Below are 19,488 nucleotides of genomic sequence, written 5' to 3'. Positions count from 1 at the left end.
TTTATTTAGATCTTTAACGATTTTAAAAATTTAAAAATTTAGCTGCTAGTCCCAAAATTTTGGTTCATTTAGATGAATGTCCAAACATTTCAACCACTTTTTGTAATCTACAGAAGGGATAATTTGTGTATAATTATTGGGGATGTACATCAATTAATCAGCCATTGTCTTATCCCTTTAGATCCCTGACACAATACCCAAATAAATGCCCAAAATAAAGTTTTCTAAACTCATACATCTCTCCATAAATTGTAAGACAAGGTCAGTCTCGGGCCCCAAAGAAAAAAAAAGACAAATTGGTCTGCTTTTGCATTTTTGCCTTTTTATGGCTTACATTTATATATAGTTTAAGTATAAGATAAGGTGGGAAAAAAAGGAAATAATAAGTGAAAACTATATTTGAAATATTAATCATATTCAAATGAGATATCTTCTATTTTATTGATATTTTTTAATTTCTCAAGACCTCAAAAATACAAATTATATTATAATGTATTTTTAGAGAAATATATCAAGAATTCACAAAAACTCGTTTATGTACCAAAGCACTTAAAATCTGAATTCTAGAAGATATGTAAGCTAGAAAGCTAGTAGCATTATTGCATCTAACGTATAATAAAATTACATTAGTCCTATAAAGCACTAAATTTCTGCTAAATTTGTGCTAAAAACATCAATTACAATTTAAATTATTGGAAAAGGAATAAGATATATCATACATTTTAATGATTGTATTAGTGCATTTGTGTACAGTGAAATATCAAAAGTAAGATATATTTATATCTCTTTAAGTTTCCTCCCTTTTAAAATAGGCATTTCAATATATGATACAGTGCAGTTTAGGTGCTATAAATCAAATGCCATTTTAGCACCTACTAAATGGTTTGTATGCCTTACTCCCATCAATTTCCCATATTTACACAGCAACTTTTCATATTTATACATATGCATTTGCCATACTATTTTATATACCAAAAAGGATATGGATTTTTTTTACTTCTCAATATTCTCACAGTAATTTGTGAAGTTGCCAGCCTGAAGGGAAGGAGAAATAGGGATGTTTATTACACTAGTCCCCAAAGTGTTATCATAAAGTTTAAATATTTGTTAGCTTAACGACTTTGGAGACATTTAGTGAATCTTTATTGGTTGGTTCATTAAGCTGAGTGTCCAAATGTTTTAATTAATAATTGTAATTTATAGTCTGAGTAATTTTGTAAATCATTATTGGTGATGTACATTAATTTTTCGAACATTGTCTTATCCCTTTTATTCCCTCAGTTGTTAATGATTTGTTTATTTCAAATGTGCATTATCAAATCAATCTTTTGAATAAGAAATCATAATGAAGAAACTGACAGATTTATTTATTGATATTAGCAAATATGAAAACAATCAAATGAAATACAACATTGTTATTGGTTTTTAAAAAAGACAATACCCATTGAATTCATGCAATCTATAATACAAAGTAGCTTGATGTCTGTCCGTCTGTCCGTCTGACCGTCTGTCTGTCCGTCTGTCTGTCCCTTAAGATCTCGGTAACCACTGAACCGATCGGATTCTACTCTTCAGGGAATATACCTACTGGTCCTGTGGTGGTTTTAGGCTATTTTCTTGGGGGGGTGGGACACCCCCAACCCCCCAAAAAATAAAAAAAATCCAACCCCCAAATTTTTTTTTTTTACATTTTTTGTAAAATCTCAGTAACTGCTGATCAAATTAGGCTCTACCCTTCTGGGAATATACCTACTGGTCCTCTGGTGGTTTTAAGCTATTTTCTTGGGAGGTGGCACACTCCAACCCCCCCAAAAATAAAAAAATCCCCACTTCCAAATTTTTTTCTTTATTAATTTTTTAAAACAAAAACCAGTAATTGGGGTGGGGAACCCCACTGCAACATGGGGCAAAGCCCCCATGAATCCCCCCCCCAAAAAAAAAATCAAAATATATTTTTTTTAATTTTAATTTTTGTATATGCGAACAACCTAGGTCTAATTTTTACGAATTGAAATTTTTTTGTATATGGCAAACAACCTGGGTTTAATTTGTACAAATTAAAAATTTTTGTGCATAAAGCGCACAACCTGGGTTTAATTTTATCACAGAGTAATTAAACAAAGAATATTTTTTTGAATATTTCTATTAAGGAGGGTTGACTTCCCAAAACTATATAGGGCGAAGCCCCTAGAGGCTAGGGGCGAAGCCGCTAGTATTTTAATATTGTATTGAGTTTATAGGATAATATAAAATATATAACATCAAATATATGTTTTTTAGCTTTATAGAAAAAGTCACCATGAAATAAAGAATTAACAAATTTCTGCAATCTTATTTTTAGTTTTAATGCATTAAATAAAACATGAAAATGTATCAAACAATATATAATGAGGAACATTTCTATGAAAATGTAATATCAAATTAATTAAGAGTTAACACAATAATGCAATAATTGATTGAATTCAAAGCTTTACAATATTTTTATTCATTAATAAGAAAGAAGATCGTAAAAACAAAAACAAAATGCAATTTATACAGAAAATGCTTTAAAGTGTGAGTATTACAAAGCTATACCATGCACACAATATAGATTAATTTCAATCATTTCTTGACTCTCTAAGATCTTTGATAAATTATGAAAATGCTCATTGAAAGTGTCTTTTTACCATGGATGCACTTTTATTATTTGGTTTTGAGTGTCAAGTGTCTCTGAAGTATTGCCTAAGTAACAAAATAATTTGTTAACATTCACCTACAAAATTTTGTTTTGCTTTTTTTCTTTGTTTGAGGAGATTTGTTTTTGACTGTGTCAAGGGGAAATTGTACATTTTAACAAAAGATCATGAGAAAGGAAGCTTATTCTGCACTAGCTAGCATGGGATAATCTTAATTCTAAAACAAGCTTACATAAGTGCCAGTAAAAACTACTTTCATTATTTTACATTAAATAAAAATCATATTTATCAAGTAGGCCTAAAGGAATAGCCTTATATTACCTTTTAATTTGTTTGAAATGTTGTCATATTATAAAGTTAGTATGTTTTTCAACCTAATTTTTTTTGAAATTTTGTCATAATGTTTTCTATCTGCAGTTTTTTATTGAGATGTTCTTGTTAGATTGAGATGCATTTGTCTAACTGCTTAGTATTCTATGACACTGCAACTGTTAAAGCTGGAGGAACATAATCATTCAATAGAACAAATGGAATAGATGTGTTTAAAGCTTTAGCCTTGAAGTCAAGTGATTCACAATGAAATAAAATTCCTTTCATTTTGACTTTTGAAGTTGGATTACAATTGAATTAGAATATTGAACTGTATGCTGATATTTTAATTTACCCTCTGTAACTAAGCATCTTTGTTTTTTAACTTATATTTGATACATCTATAAAAGAGTATACATTATTTAAAATTTTCTTTTTTCTAAAACGACCAAGCTAATAATGCTTGATTCACTTCTACAAGAGATGAGATTGATAATGAAGATTTTTTTCTGTGAAATATATTTCGTTATGAAGCAGCAGTACCTACTATTTTTAAATATTATGGTTGAGATTCTTTTTTAAATATATATCAAAATAGTGTAAAAGTGAGGGGAAAAACATTATCAATTGTGTTATGACTTCATTTAAAGTGCAATATTTGTCACATTAGTTGCAGACTCTCTATTTCTACAGGGATCTAAGGGATAAGACAATGGCCGATAAATTGATGTACAACCCCAATAATGATACACAAGAGTAACCCTTCAATAGATAATAATTAGTGGTTAGAAATGTTTGGACACTTAATATAATGAACTTACCAATCAAAATTCATAGTCCCCAAAGTTGTTAAGCCAACGAATAAGAAAACGTATTATACAACTTTGGGGACTGGTGTAATAAACAGCTCAATGTCCCCTCCCTCCCTGCTATTCCAACCATTTTCTATGCAGAAATAGATTCCTTGGGAAAAATTGAGATGTAAACTATAGTAAAAATAATCGTGAATAGTCCATTTTGTGGCATAAGGGGCGATTCGTCGTATTTTTAAAATGGCTTTTAATAGTTTATTTTAGGAATGTTAGGTTATATTGGGCTAGGTGATTGCCCCACATGGGGGAAAAGCTACTTTAAAAAATACGAAGAATCGCCCCTTAAGTTGCGTTGCCACGAAAGGGACTATACCAAAAAATATATATATCCATATATTTAACAGGAGGACTGTGAGTTTATATTTACGCCTGTGTTTCTTTTTCTACCGAAGTGTGTCGCTAACTGCTGAACCGACATAGTTCTCCTTTACAATGTTGCTTTTTATAGGTCCTTGGAAGCTTTATAATTATTTTTTGAGAGGGTTCCACCAACCCCCCAAGAAAAATGGCAACTAAAAATTATGAGTCCCTACAAATATTTGGCAATGGGGGGTCGAATATATCTAGGGGCGTAGCCGCTATTATTTATGTTTATAAAGTGGCTGCGCTTATGAAAAGTTTTGAGTAATAGAAATAGAAGAATAGAAGCATATTCTGAACCCTTTTTTCGTCAAATCTAAGAAGGAACATTTCTAGCAGACAAAAGTATTGTTTACTTTCGACTCAAGCTGATGTGAATTCTTAAAAAATTATAGACTCGCTACTCGGTAGTTAGGCAAAATTATTTTTGTGAAAAATCATCTAAAAGCACATTGAAAATCTACAAAAATTAAACAAAATCATATGTTAATAACCCTTTTAAGATTTTATTTAATTTTTGTAAATTTTTTTATTCGATTTTGGAGGATTTTTCACAAAAATAATTTTGCCTCACCAGCGAGTAGCCTGCCTAACTTTTTTTTTAAGAATCCACCTCGTTTCGAAGCTTTCAAATTAAAACGAAATTTTTGGGCAATTAATTCTGATTCCGCAAAGCTTTCTACTAAGAAAATATACTGTTTACAGCTGACTTTTATCTATGTATGAAATGAAAATTACATGCATTCGTAACAAGATGTGTACAAAATTTCAACCAATGAAATTAAATGTATGTACCGATGCGATTCTCCTATTGGCTCAATCAGACATTCCCTCTCTTTCTTAGTACCTTTATTTTTTGAGTTTATGTACATCATATTAGTTACACTCGCCCACAAATCAGGAAGGGCTGGGACATGAGGTTGCTTTTATTTACTAGTCCCCAAAGTTTTATAATAACGTTTAATTATTTGTTGACTTAACAACTTTGGGGACTATTGAATTTTGAATTTGATTGGTTGGTTTATTAAGTTGTTTGTTTAAACAGCTTAACCACTAATTGTAATCTACAGAAGGGGTAATTTTGTGTTTCAACATTGGAGATACACATTAAATTATCGGCCATTGTCTTATCCCTTTAGATCCCTGCAACAATATCATCCCCAATACACTCACAAACTTTTTTTAACTTTTGGCGCCAATTCTGGATGGTAAAAGTGAAAGTGCATTTTTAGACAGGGTTCACAAATAAATGAATTAAAATTTTTTTAATTTACAAATATGACACCAATTAAATAATTTAATTTTTTTATAATAATTGTATTAAATAAAAATGTATATTAGGATCTAACTAAAAAGTATTTACTATTATCTAAAATCACTTATTTTCAATTACTAGAGCAATTTTGACAAAAAAAAACTATTGTCTTAAAATAATTAGAATCATGATTGAACAAAAATGTGTCAAATTTGCGCATAGATGAAATAAAAATGCGTGTATTACATCGCCAAGATGCCAAATTATGTCAAATCAAAAGTTCTTTGTGGATCAACATACCTACTTCATCATTTTTCATGCCAGAGATTTTTCATTTCATCTATATTCTATTCTAAAAGAGTTAGATGGTAAGATGGTTAGTTTCCTCACGTTTATGTAATGACGTCATACAATACAAAGGACCAATGGTTTGATTAAAGTAGAACACCTGTCAACACAGTCAGGTTGTAAAATAGTAGGACAACTGCCATATACTGCAAGGTTAAGGAGGTATCAGTCCTATCATTTTTGGTTTTTAATGGCTTGAGAATTGCTTAGTTTTCAGTCTTAAATATAATAATTTTTTTATTTAGATATTTGACAATGGGAATCGATCTTGGTAACCTCGCGGCCCTCAGAACCTTCCGTGTGTTAAGAGCTCTCAAAACTGTCGCCATTATTCCAGGTAAAGCTACCCTAAACAAGATTCCTAAACAAACCAACTGTTTCAGAGATTTAACACAAAAGCACTACACTACGTGATCTCTTTATATCTTTGTGTAATTGTTTTCTTTATAACGTGATCTCTTTGTATTCTTGTGTAATTGTATCTTTTTTTTAAAGTTACATACTAACAATAACAAAATTTACATGTACAATTTTATAAATGGCTGTTCTGTAAAAAAGGGTGACTTTGAAAGACACATTTTTTTATGCAATAACTTATTTCAAGATTAAGTATACCTATCGTTGAAAACTGTATGCAAGAATAAGAGATAGATAATACATAATTGATTATAAGTAAAGTATTATTATTATCAATACTATATGCATAGTATTATATACAGGGTGTACACTAATAATCATATTATCATTATTATCAATACTATATGTATAGTATTATACACAGGGTGTACACTAATAATCATATTATTATTATTATCAATACTATATGCATAGTATTATATACAGGGTGTTCACTAATAATCATATTATTATTATTATCAATACTATATGCATAGTATTATATGTAGGGTGTTCACTCATAATCATATTAATATTATTATCAATAATATATAGAATAGAATAGAATTTATTAACTAATGCAATACATTTAAATTATTAAATATACATATAAAATCATATTTTAAAAATTGCATAGCAAGGAGTAATTAAGCCTTGGAGTAGGCCGTAAATTTACCCCTTTAATTGATTTCATTTATCATTTTATTTATAGCCAGAAATTACAAAAATTATTTATTATATAAAGATATTTACACGAATTTAATAGATCAATAATTAAGTGGGTTGACTAAATAACTATTTACAGTTACAGAAGTTGGTACAGATTTTATTTCTTACAGGAAAAGCATTTTCTTTTGTTGCAATGAAATGATTTATAATTTAAAAGATAATCTTTTTTAATCATGGACAATGATTTCTTTACAGAGTCTGAAAGCATGAAATATGCATAGTATTATACAAAGGGTGTACACTAATAATCATATTATTATTATTAATACTATATGCATAGTATTACACACAGGGTGTACACTAATAATCATATTATTATTATTAATACTATATGCATAGTATTATAGACAGGGTGTACACTAATAATCATATTATTATTATTAATACTATATGTATAGTATTATACACAAGGTGTACACTAATAATCATATTATTATTATTATCAATACTATATGCATAGTATTATAGACAGGGTGTACACTAATAATCATATTATCATTAAGATCAATACTATATGCATAGTATTATACACAGAGTTTAATATTATTCATAACAAGTTTTGAAAAGTTTTTAGCTTTAAAAAGGTCACTAAAATAGTGTAAAATTATAACTTATCATATTTTTATTGTCCATTCTGTTATTGTTTACTGAATATAATTCATTTTTAGGCTTTCAATAGTAAGCTTATATGAGTAAGGGTTTATTATGTTATTATATCATTGTACTTTTGTTTCCTTTACTTCTTTAAAAATAAAATTTCTCCTTTTGACTTTAACAAATTTCTGAATGTTTTTATAACATGATAATATTGTTTATAGCATCCTTATTTTTGTTGAAAATATGATTAATAGTATCTATAGATGATATACAAAATAAAGAAATAGATAGATAGATATAAGGGAGGTGGATTGTTTACTTTGATCAATAATTTAGATGAAATGATTGAATTTATATTTGTTAGAAGTATATATTACTTTATGATGTTAGTGTATTTTACAAACAAGAAGATTTATTTTAAATTATATTTTTTATATCACATTTTTTTTCATCAATTTCATTTTATCTTTCGTTTTGTCACTCATCTATCTATATCTCTTTTTTTTTTTATAAAACTCTTTCTTTCTATTTGATATTCTTATCTATTTTTTTATATCCATTTCTTCTATTTTTTTTTCTACTTTCCCTCATTCTTTCTGTTACCCCCTGTTGGCCTGCACAGAAAACTATATTTGGCAAAAAGTGAATACTTAAAGTTATAAATGATCCACCTACATTGTAAATAGCAAGTATACCTACATCCAATACATGGTTATACATAGATAGATAGGTTGCCAGATTGATTGATAGTTAGAATAGAATAGAATTTATTAACTAATGCAATACATTTAAATTATTAAATATACATATAAAATCATATTTTAAAAATTGCATAGCAAGGAGTAATTAAGCCTTGGAGTAGGCCGTAAATTTACCCCTTTAATTGATTTCATTTATCATTTTATTTATAGCCAGAAATTACAAAAATTATTTATTATATAAAGATATTTACACGAATTTAATAGATCAATAATTAAGTGGGTTGACTAAATAACTATTTACAGTTACAGAAGTTGGTACAGATTTTATTTCTTACAGGAAAAGCATTTTCTTTTGTTGCAATGAAATGATTTATAATTTAAAAGATAATCTTTTTTAATCATGGACAATGATTTCTTTACAGAGTCTGAAAGCCTTATTTCATTTCTCAAGTTATTCCAAAGTTTTGGAAATGACACTGCTGGAAAATATTCAAGATGTTTTGTTTTAGGTATACTTATCAGTAACTTTTTTGATCTCTGAGAAGAAAGAACTTTAAACATGTTATCAAAGCTTTCTGGGAGTTTCTTATGAAAAAATTTACTTATAAAATTTAAAATGTTTAAATTTACCAAATCATCAAATTTTAAGATTTTAGATTGTCCAAACAAAATTTCAGTGTGTGCATTATAATTAGCACCTACAATAATCCTTATTGCCCTTTTTTGGTGTTTTCTTATTTGATCAATATCTTTACTTTTAGAGAGACCCCATGTGATATTAGAATAATTTAAGTGAGGCAAAATCATTGAGGAATAAATCGTTTTCAAAGTTTTTGATGGGAGAACATTTTTTATTTGATTTAATGCATATAGAGAACTAGAAACTTTGTTTTTTACCATTTTTGTATGCTCATTCCAATTGAGAAATTCATCAAGATGTACCCCAACAAATTTAAAAGACTTTGTTTCATTTTCATTGCTGATTCTCTCAACTTCCTCCCCATTAATGAAGATTCTAAAGTTATTATTGACAGGTTGCATACTGCTAAGTCTGAAGACCATGTATTTTGTTTTAGATACATTTAAAGAAAGTTTATTTGCCCTAAACCATACTGATGCCTTATCTAATTCTTCATTTAATGATGTTTTTATGGTTTCTAAATTACTTGAGGTTTTACAAAATATTGTGTCATCTGCAAAAAGGCTACAAAATAAGGTTGTTGAATTTGGAAGGTCGTTTATATACAACAAGAACAAAATTGGTCCAATGACAGAGCCCTGTGGTACTCCATGGGTTAATACTTTTTCTTTGGACTTTACACCATTTATTTCAACATACTGTTTTCTATTAGTTAGATAATTTTCAAACCATTTTGCAGATACACCTTTAAAACCATAGTGTTTTAGTTTGGATAGTAAAATTGGTATATCACACGTGTCAAATGCCTTTTTAAGGTCAAGAAACACACAGGCACTGTATTCTGATTGGGGCTTATTCAGTCCGTCATAAACTTTGTTGATTAAATGTATCAGTGGTTGTTGTGTGTCTCTTGACCTTCTGAAGCCATATTGATGTTGATATAACATTTTGTTTCCCTCAAGATATCTAATCATTTGAAAAGCAACAATTTTCTCAAGTAATTTAGAGAGGGCTGGAAGTATGGAAATAGGACGATAATTGTCAAATCTATCTCTTTCACCAGCTTTGTAAATAGGTATAATTTTTGCACATTTATAGTTATCAGGAATGTAGCCAGTGTTTAAAGAGAGGTTAAACAGGTGAATGATAGGCTTTACAATTATTGGCATTATTTCTTTTAAAAGTTTCATAGAGATATTATCATTACCTACACTTGATTTTGATTTTAATTTGGACAAAGTTATATTGATAATAAAAGAGTTTACTTCCTGAAAGTTAAATTCTTCATCATATTGATCCCCCAAGAAATCCCTGAAAGATTTAGAAGATTGAGGTATTGATTCAGAAAGTCTTGGCCCAACATCAACAAAAAAGTCATTAAAGCCATTGGCTATCTCAGAGAAAGTATTATAGGATTTTTGTGCATCTGTAAAAACACAAGGCACGTCATTTTTACACTTTTTTTTCTTGACTATTAAGTTAATTAGCGACCAAGTCTTTCTGATATCAGTAACACAATCTTCAAATCTTTCATGGTAATATTTTTTCTTCTCTTTTCTAGCAAGTTTTTTGAATTTATTATTTAGGCATTTAAATTTATTTTCAGCAGATTCAGTCCTATGTTTAAGTTTGTTTTTAAAGGCCCTATTTTTGGCTTTTCTGATTTTTAATAACTCCTGTGACATCCACGGGTTAATAGGAACTTTTCCTTTGTTTACACATTTTTCTTTTAAAGGGAAACTCTCTTTAAAGTACTTTTCTAATATGTTACCAAAACTTTCAAAGGCAGTTTTCGGAATATTATCATTATTAACACCTTCCCAATTTTGTGAAGAGAGTTTCTCTTTAAAGTTTTCTATGTTATTTGGACTCATATCACAATAATATTGTTTTTGGTTTGAAGTATTTTTTTCACAAGTTACATTTAAGTAAAAAATTGGGAGATGATCAGAAATAGAAGATATAATTAGGCCGCTTTCATAAAATTCTTGCTTTTTATTGCTAAATATGTTATCAATGAGAGTTGCTGAATTTTGACAAATTCTAGTAGGTAGAGTAATCATTGGTAGAAAAGAAGTGGATATTAATAGGTTCAAAAGATCATTTGTTTGGTTGTGGGAATCAAAGTTTAGAAAATTTGCATTGAAATCACCCCCAAATATAATTTCATCAGATTTTTTTAAAACTGGGTCAGTTTTAAGAAATGTTAATTTTTCTCCAAACCATTCTATAAAGTTATTTAAGTTACCACCAGGAATTCTGTAAATATTGCCTATAATCTTAAATTTGTTCTTACCAAAAAATACTTTTATGAATTGAGTCTCAAATTCGCCCTCTAAAATATATGATAATTCATCAATAATTTCATAACTTAAGTTTTGCTTAAGATATATTCCTAAACCCCCACCCCTTTTTCCTTCCCTTGTTTGTAAGATAATATCTTGATAATTTTCTAATCTAGTGGTCTGTGCGTTATTTGCTGCCCAAATTTCTTGAAATAATAGAATACTAAAAGAAAATTTTTCAGTTTCTATCTCCGATAATAATTCTTGTATATCGTCGATTTTATTATTTATACTTCTAATATTCTGACTATAGACTGAAAACTTTTCCTCCCTCTTTCCAATGAAGTTTACAAATTCATGGTTTTCAAAGTAAGAACACGAATGATTTAAATTTGAATCTAATTGCAAAGAATTATGTCCAAGATTATTAACTAACTCATCATCCATTTTTTAATTTGAATGCCTATATTATTTTTGTTTAAATGTACCAAAGAAAAAAAAGCATTAAACAACCCATTTTTAATGCTATGATAATTTACACAGAACATATACATAGTAAAATAAATATTAAGTGATAACAGATAGAGATTAGTTTTAAATTCGGGTTTTTCAAAAATAAAATATTCATCCCATTTTTACACCATTATATTCTAGTTTGATTCACTTTCGGATTGTTTATCATATTTTACAGGAGACAAGTTGGAGTAACTCACCCACATAGTAAGTTTTAGAGTTGTCATTTTTGTAATCCAAAGTAAGCCGTTTAGGAGCCGCTCCTTTGCTCAAAGTGACACTGATAACACCATTTTCATTAGAAGTAAAATGGTTTATCTTTCCATCCCTTTTAAGCTCCTTTAGTTTTCTGATTAAATCTGAACGCCTTTTTGTGAGTTGGAAAGTTAACCAAAAGTTAGGTCGTTTTACCTTTCTCACCTCCTCTTTCTGGGCTCCTTGCACTGATGCCTTCCCCTCCATCGCTCCTCCCTCCATCTCGTTCCCCTCCATCGCCCCAGGTTGACTTACAATCTCCTCCTCTTTCCTGGGCTGTGATGGCTTGGGCCCTTTCAAAATCGCCGAACATAGTTTAGCATATGCTGAGCCCATCCTTCGATTATTAAACCTTATAATACCACAACCTTTGGATGTAGGGTGGCATGCTTCAATATCCAGAGCTGGGTCAATATGAACACCATAATACTTCTCTATAGTGTCGCATATTTGCTGGGTGTATAGTTCTTCTCCAATTTCTTCTGGCTCTTTTAGAATAGACTTAAGGTTCTTGGCTGCATTTTCTGGTGAGGCAAATAATAAAGTACCTTTCATTGCTCTTTGTTGGTTCTGGTCAATGTGATCGCTGTTATATCTGACCTGTGCCTGTATGTTGGTGGGAACACCATTTCCTTTCCATCTGTTGTTATCTCCTCCCCCTCCTCTGGGCAAGTTTGTACCATTCTTCCCCTTTCCACCCTTTACTTCCCACTCTTCCTCGTCGCTTGAACTCTCACTTCCTGACTCTTTAAGCTGGGTAATTTCATTTTTAAGTTGACCGATAGTTTTAATTAGGGTGTTTAAAACACTTTTAACAGAATTTTCATTTAATGTCAATTTATTTACATCAACTTTTAACTCACTTAAAAATGCACTAGTGACTGGGTCCAATTTTACTTGAGTCACTTGAGGTGGTTTGTTAGGGATCTTTTTTGGTCCCATTATACAGCTATAACTTTAATTTGTTAGAGATTTATATATTTTTTTGAATCACCCTTGTCCAAATCTAATCACTTGAAAACATGTGAACAGGACAAGATACAAAACTAAATCATCTACCTATATTAGATCTAGCTAGTAGATAGATAAATAAATTAGATAAAAAGAAATAAAATAAAAATCATAAATAAATAGTCCTACATAGAAGTTTAAAAATAGAAATACTTACATGTTTTCATATTATCTATCTATTACAATATGTAAGAAAACACAAATTAAATAAAAAAAATGTTGCGTGTTACAAAAGCAAAAACTGTATTGCTATATAAAGATGGATATATTAAGATTGATACCTATATCAGACCCAAATATACAACAGGACAAAAACTCTTGTAGTATGTCTGCAATATGCTTGGGGAAATAGAAATTTACAGATAAACACAAATAGTTACAAAAATAACTAGAACAAAATTTGGTTAGGTAAATGGTTACTGAGATAAAGTCATAAAACATAAATGAATCTTTCCTTAAAAAAAATAGCATAAATATTTCATTTAATTGTTGTTTACCATTCTGATTTGTTTTATCAGAAGTAGCACTGCAAACAATGCAATCAACCGCCCATTTTGGGCTAATTTCATACTTACACCCCCCCCCCCTCCCTCCCCCTATTCCTCGAAACCAGCATCCTTAAATTAAAAAGACCTACTTCAAAATCTTACCTGAGAGTAAATACAAATAAGGCCAAAACTTTATAGAAACTTATCTATTAATAAGTAACATTTAAATCTTTTTTTTTCAAATTTTTCAGATTTCATTTCAACATTTTTATAAGTTTCATCATTATTTGTGACATTTTTATAAATATATGTAACATATCTATTGATCATATTTGATGTTAACTAATATATCATACCTATATTTTTAGAAAAATAGGCTAAGAAAGATTCTAATTTTGAAATAACATAACATTTATTTAACTTTAGCATGAGTAAATACATATAATAAAAAATTATAATTATCAACTGTAACACCAAAGTAAGAAATCACAAAGTCAACTAGAATTAGATTTAAAAGGGGAAAGATTTTAATTGCCTATCCCTAAATGCCTGTTAAGACCAAACTGCAGTAGCACAAATACTAAGTAAGACATACTATGGTAGAAACCTATGCTTTACTTCTTGTGCCTAAGCTCAGCAAAAACAGAAAATGGTTTTGACTAGATTTAGTTTAATGGTTTGCTACCTTCTATTTTCAGAACATTAGGGCTATAATATAGGTATGTAGAATGTAGATAGACAGATAGAATAGATAAACTTTAATAGATTTAGAACTTTTTTTATTTTTGTTTCTTTTCAACTTATCTATCTATCTGTGTCTTCATTATGTCTTCTTGTTGATAGAGGGTGTAATATTTGTAAAAACTTCAGTGAACTTAGAGCACCTGTAAAAATATAGATTTCTTTGTAATCTAATGTTTTTCTTTACTTGATAGTCAAGCAGTATTTTTAGGACACCCTAATCCTAAAATGTTTCATTATTTTGGACACCCTAATCTTTAGTACTACCATTGATAGGTATTTTGTACAAGAAGGGCTATAGAGACAACCGATAAAAGAAGTACCCACTAACTTATTATGGCTTTAAGCAAGAGATGGTACAATTTTTAAATAAATCTGAAATTTGTACCAAAGAGGCTAAAGAGTTATTAAACAGTTTTAAAACTTCTAAGCAATTTTTGACATCTATATAAGATTATATTTATTTGAAATTCCTTTTTTATAATCACATACAAAGAAGCTTTTGTAACTTTAGAAATAAGTAAGTCTAATATAATTGGACTTTTCCTACAATTAAAATACCTAAGGGGTTTATTATGATGTTATATTGTTGGTACCTAAATCTGTTCATGTTGAAAGAAGGTATCTTTTTTTAATGTTCTTTTATTGGTTGTAGATGTAGAAATGTGTGGATGAATGTAGAGATAAAACAGCATAGAAAAATATAAATATTGCTTTAAAATAAAAAAAATTTAAATGAAAATGCTCTACCTGTAATACTAAAAGAGTCTATAATTTTTGACTGATAAGAATGTTGAATGTTGATTAACTTATATTTCAATAAGCATACTATAAATTAAAATTGATAGATACACAGAAAGTTTACTAAAAACAAACTGGATAGAAGAACATATTTAATGATATCTTTAATTTCAGAGAATATTATTTTTTTTTACTAATTTGTATGTTTGTTGGACTGGTAGAATTGTTGGGACACTTATTCTGCTGACCAAGCTATTATTTTTATATATGTATATATGTTTACCTACCTATTTTCTATATATTAAAAACATAATATATGGGTATATAGTTTCTTTATATATCTTAAACATGCCAATTTTCAGTGGGGAAAAAATATCTTACTTTTTTTACTTGAAATTTTAAAAAAAAATTATTTTTAACCGTCTATCTTTCTTACACCTGTCTAAGCTGTTTATAGTGCCTTTAAAAATGACGTCATATAATACAAATTACCAATAATAGGCCAATATATTTACTAAATTAACAATGACAGGCCAGTCTACATTTTAATTAACCAATGGAAGGCCAGTATGACGTCATTTGTATAGGCACTATAAAAAGCTTCTCAGACAACTATCCTTTTAAAATCATGCCTATCTATCTATCTTTATATTTGTCTAACTATCTATCTATAATCACAATTAACTATCTATCTATTCTAGGTCTGAAGACAATTGTCGGTGCTGTGATAGAATCAGTGAAGAACCTTCGTGACGTCATTGTTCTCACTCTATTTGCTCTCTCTGTGTTTGCCCTATTGGGGCTTCAGGTACATTGATTGGTTCCAGGACAAACGCAGGAGTCCCAAACGTCGGAGTGGACAAACGCAGTAGTGTTAAATATTAATTTTATTAAGTATTTCTATACAGATTAGGTTAGGTTAAGATATTAATGAACAAATAAGCCCCCCGCAGGGGTTAGGCTATTCAAAAACCTATAAGATGGTCTAAAATAGGTTAGGTTAGGTTAAGTGTCCACTCCGACGTTTAAGACTCCTGCGTTTGTCGTAGGACCCATAGATTCTTTGTTTAACCAGCCAATGTCTTGATTAAAATTGGTTTGAATAATGTCAATAGTACTCAAAATATCAAAATCAAAACATAATCAAATAGTACACTGCAAATTACTTACAGTTTTAAACAAAATGACTATCTATAATACAAAGTAGCTTGATGTCTGTCCGTCTGTCTGTCTGTCCGTCTGTCCGTCTGTCTGTCCCTTAAGATCTCGGTAACTACTGAACCGATCGGATTCTACTCTTCAGGGTATATACCTATTGGTCCTGTGGTGGTTTTAAGCTATTTTCTTGGGGGGTGAGACACCGCCAACCCCCCCAAAAACTAAAAAAACCCACCCCCCAAAAAATTTTTTTTTACATTTTTTGTAAAATCTTAGTAACTGCTGAACAAATTGGGCTCTACCCTTCTGGGAATATACCTACTGGTCCTTTGGTGGTTTTAAGCTATTTTCTTGGGGGGTAGGACACTTCATCCCCCCCAAAATAAAAAAATCCCAACTTCCAAAATTTTTATTTTTTTTTACATTTGTAAACAAAAACCAGTAACTGGGGTGGGGGAACCCCACTGCACCATGGGGCGAAGTCCCCAAAACCCCCCCCCCCTCCTCCCCCCCCCCCAAAAAAAAAAATTTTAAATATTTTTTTACAAATTGTAATTTTTGTGTATGCGAACAACCTAGGTTTAATTTATAGAATTGAAATTTTTGTGTATCCAGCAAACAACCTGGGTTTAATTTGTACGAAATGAAATTTTAGTGCACAAAACGCACAACCTGGGTTTAATTTTACCACAGAGTAATTTAACAAAGAATAATTTTTTTGAATATTTCTATATAGGAGGGTTGACTTCCCATTACTTCATAGGACGAAGCCCCTAGAGGCTAGGGGCGAAGCCGCTAGTAAATAATAAAATGATATGTACAATTTCAAAAACTAAAATCATATACAAATTATAGACAACGTATTTATAGTATATAATAATAATTTATGTCTTATTGATGATAAATGAGGATAAATAATTACTTTGTGTTCTGTTCAAAAGAATATAGCAGATTATTTGCAGTTAAGCAAAAGAAAAAAAATTAACTCTATTCTAGTTTGGCTTCGAAACCGATTAATAACCTGTGAATTAGAACCGGTTCAAAGCCATACTAAAAAATCATGTTTAGATATATATTACAGACAATTTTCCACAAATATGAAAAAAAATCATAGAAATCATATCAATTTTGTTTGCCAGGGCCTTCGGGCTAACAAAACTGGTCTTAGTCTTACATGTTTTCATTTTAATATTCGCGGAAAGTTGTCTATAATACGATGCGATAAATAACCATTACGTTATCTAGGTGTATATGGGTTTCTTGTCGCACAAATGTATCCGCAACTATCCCGAGATCGACAACACGTCGCACCACTGGGGAGAGTTGACCGACGAGTCCTGGTACGCGTTCATGAACAACAAGACCAACTGGTACAAGAAGGACGAGGCCAAGAATTATTTGCTGTGCGGAAATATGAGCGGGGCAGGGGAGTGCCCGGAGGGTTACACCTGCCTGGAAGGTATGCCCGGATAGATAGATAGATAGGTAGATAGATAGATAGATAGATAGATAGATAGATAGATAGATAGATAGATAGATAGTTAGATAGATAGATAGGTAGATAGTTAGATAGATAGATAGATAGATAGATAGATAGAAAGATAGATAGATAGATAGATAGATAGATAGATAGATAGATAGATAGATAGATAGATAGATAGATAGATAGATAGATAGATAGATAGATAGATAGATAGATAGATAGATAGATAGATAGATAGATAGATAGATAGATAGATAGATAGATAGATAGATAGATAGATAGATAGATAGATAGATAGATAGATAGATAGATAGATAGATAGATAGATAGATAGATAGATAGATAGATAGATAGATAGATAGATAGATAGATAGATAGATAGATAGATAGATAGATAGATAGATAGATAGATAGATAGATAGATAGATAGATAGATAGATAGATAGATAGATAGATAGATAGATAGATAGATAGATAGATAGATAGATAGATAGATAGATAGATAGATAGATAGATAGATAGATAGATAGATAGATAGATAGATAGATAGATAGATAGATAGATAGATAGATAGATAGATAGATAGAAATAAAGAAAGAAAGATAGATAGATAGATAGATAGATAGATAGATAGATAGATAGATAGATAGATAGATAGATAGATAGATAGATAGATAGATAGATAGATAGATAGATAGATAGATAGATAGATAGATAGATAGATAGATAGATAGATAGATAGATAGATAGATAGATAGATAGATAGATAGATAGATAGATAGATAGATAGATAGATAGATAGATAGATAGATAGATAGATAGATAGATAGATAGATAGATAGATAGATAGATAGATAGATAGATAGATAGATAGATAGATAGATAGATAGATAGATAGATAGATAGATAGATAGATAAATAGATAGATAGATAGATAGATAGATAGATAGATAGATAGATAGATAGATAGATAGATAGATAGATAGATAGATAGATAGATAGATAGATAGATAGATAGATAGATAGATAGATAGATAGATAGATAGATAGATAGATAGATAGATAGATAGATAGATAGATAGATAGATAGATAGATAGATAGATAGATAGATAGATAGATAGATAGATAGATAGATAGATAGATAGATAGATAGATAGATAGATAGATAGATAGATAGATAGATAGATAGATAGATAGATAGATAGATAGATAGATAGATAGATAGATAGATAGATAGATAGATAGATAGATAGATAGATAGATAGATAGATAGATAGATAGATAAATAGATAGATAGATAGATAGATAGATAGATAGATAGATAGATAGATTATCAAACGTTTTGTTTAGTTCAAACTGCTATTAATTAACATCTTGACATTCCCTTATGAAGGTTATTAAATGACCTAGATGTTAATATTCTACGTTGAAATTGAAAAGACATGCTTACATAACCTTTATCTTCTTGATGTTAGATGAAAAATTATTTTAATAAACTTTCTTCAAGCAAACATTACAATTCATTAAACTGTATCATTTAACCTAAATTAGTATTAGAATTTATAATAAATAAAATCAAAATCTATTAAAAGACTAATAAAAAAATAACATCATTTAAAATCAAGTCCTCAAAATGTAAGCTTGTCATTAAACAGTATCATGCATTTATATTCTGCTTTTTCAGTTCTGACACTTTCCAAGTGTTAATTTTTGTTTGACCTTCCGTTTCAGAGCTTCGATTTTATGGATGTTTTCATCCTTGTTTTAATGTATTTATCTATTAATTTACTTGAGCACACAGTTAATGCATTACTTAGTGGTGGCATTACCTTTCAGTTTAATATTTTGAAATAGGCATTATACATACTAAATACCTAGATTATTTTGATGATTCCTATAACAGTTAGGTATAAATTAGAAAACTCTATAA

The 19,488-nt window shown here is 29.4% G+C and overlaps 1 protein-coding gene across 1 annotated transcript in view; it reads left to right on the top strand.

The window, feature by feature from the left end:
* para (sodium voltage-gated channel paralytic) overlaps nt 1-19,488 on the top strand; it is a 311,186-nt gene that overhangs the window by 150,391 nt on the left and 141,307 nt on the right. Inside the window, exons 11-13 of the mRNA XM_080152120.1 lie at nt 6,065-6,156; nt 15,618-15,724; nt 17,320-17,533. Of these exons, the coding sequence (XP_080008246.1) occupies nt 6,065-6,156; nt 15,618-15,724; nt 17,320-17,533 (413 nt within the window). The remainder of the gene's footprint in view (nt 1-6,064; nt 6,157-15,617; nt 15,725-17,319; nt 17,534-19,488) is intronic.

Source organism: Acartia tonsa, chromosome 2 (genome assembly GCF_053477335.1).
Source record: "Acartia tonsa isolate MP-2025a chromosome 2, ASM5347733v1, whole genome shotgun sequence".
In the NCBI taxonomy this organism is placed as follows: domain Eukaryota; kingdom Metazoa; phylum Arthropoda; class Copepoda; order Calanoida; family Acartiidae; genus Acartia; species Acartia tonsa.
Note: the sequence above shows the minus strand (reverse complement) of the source record. Positions and strands in the feature narration are given on the sequence as shown.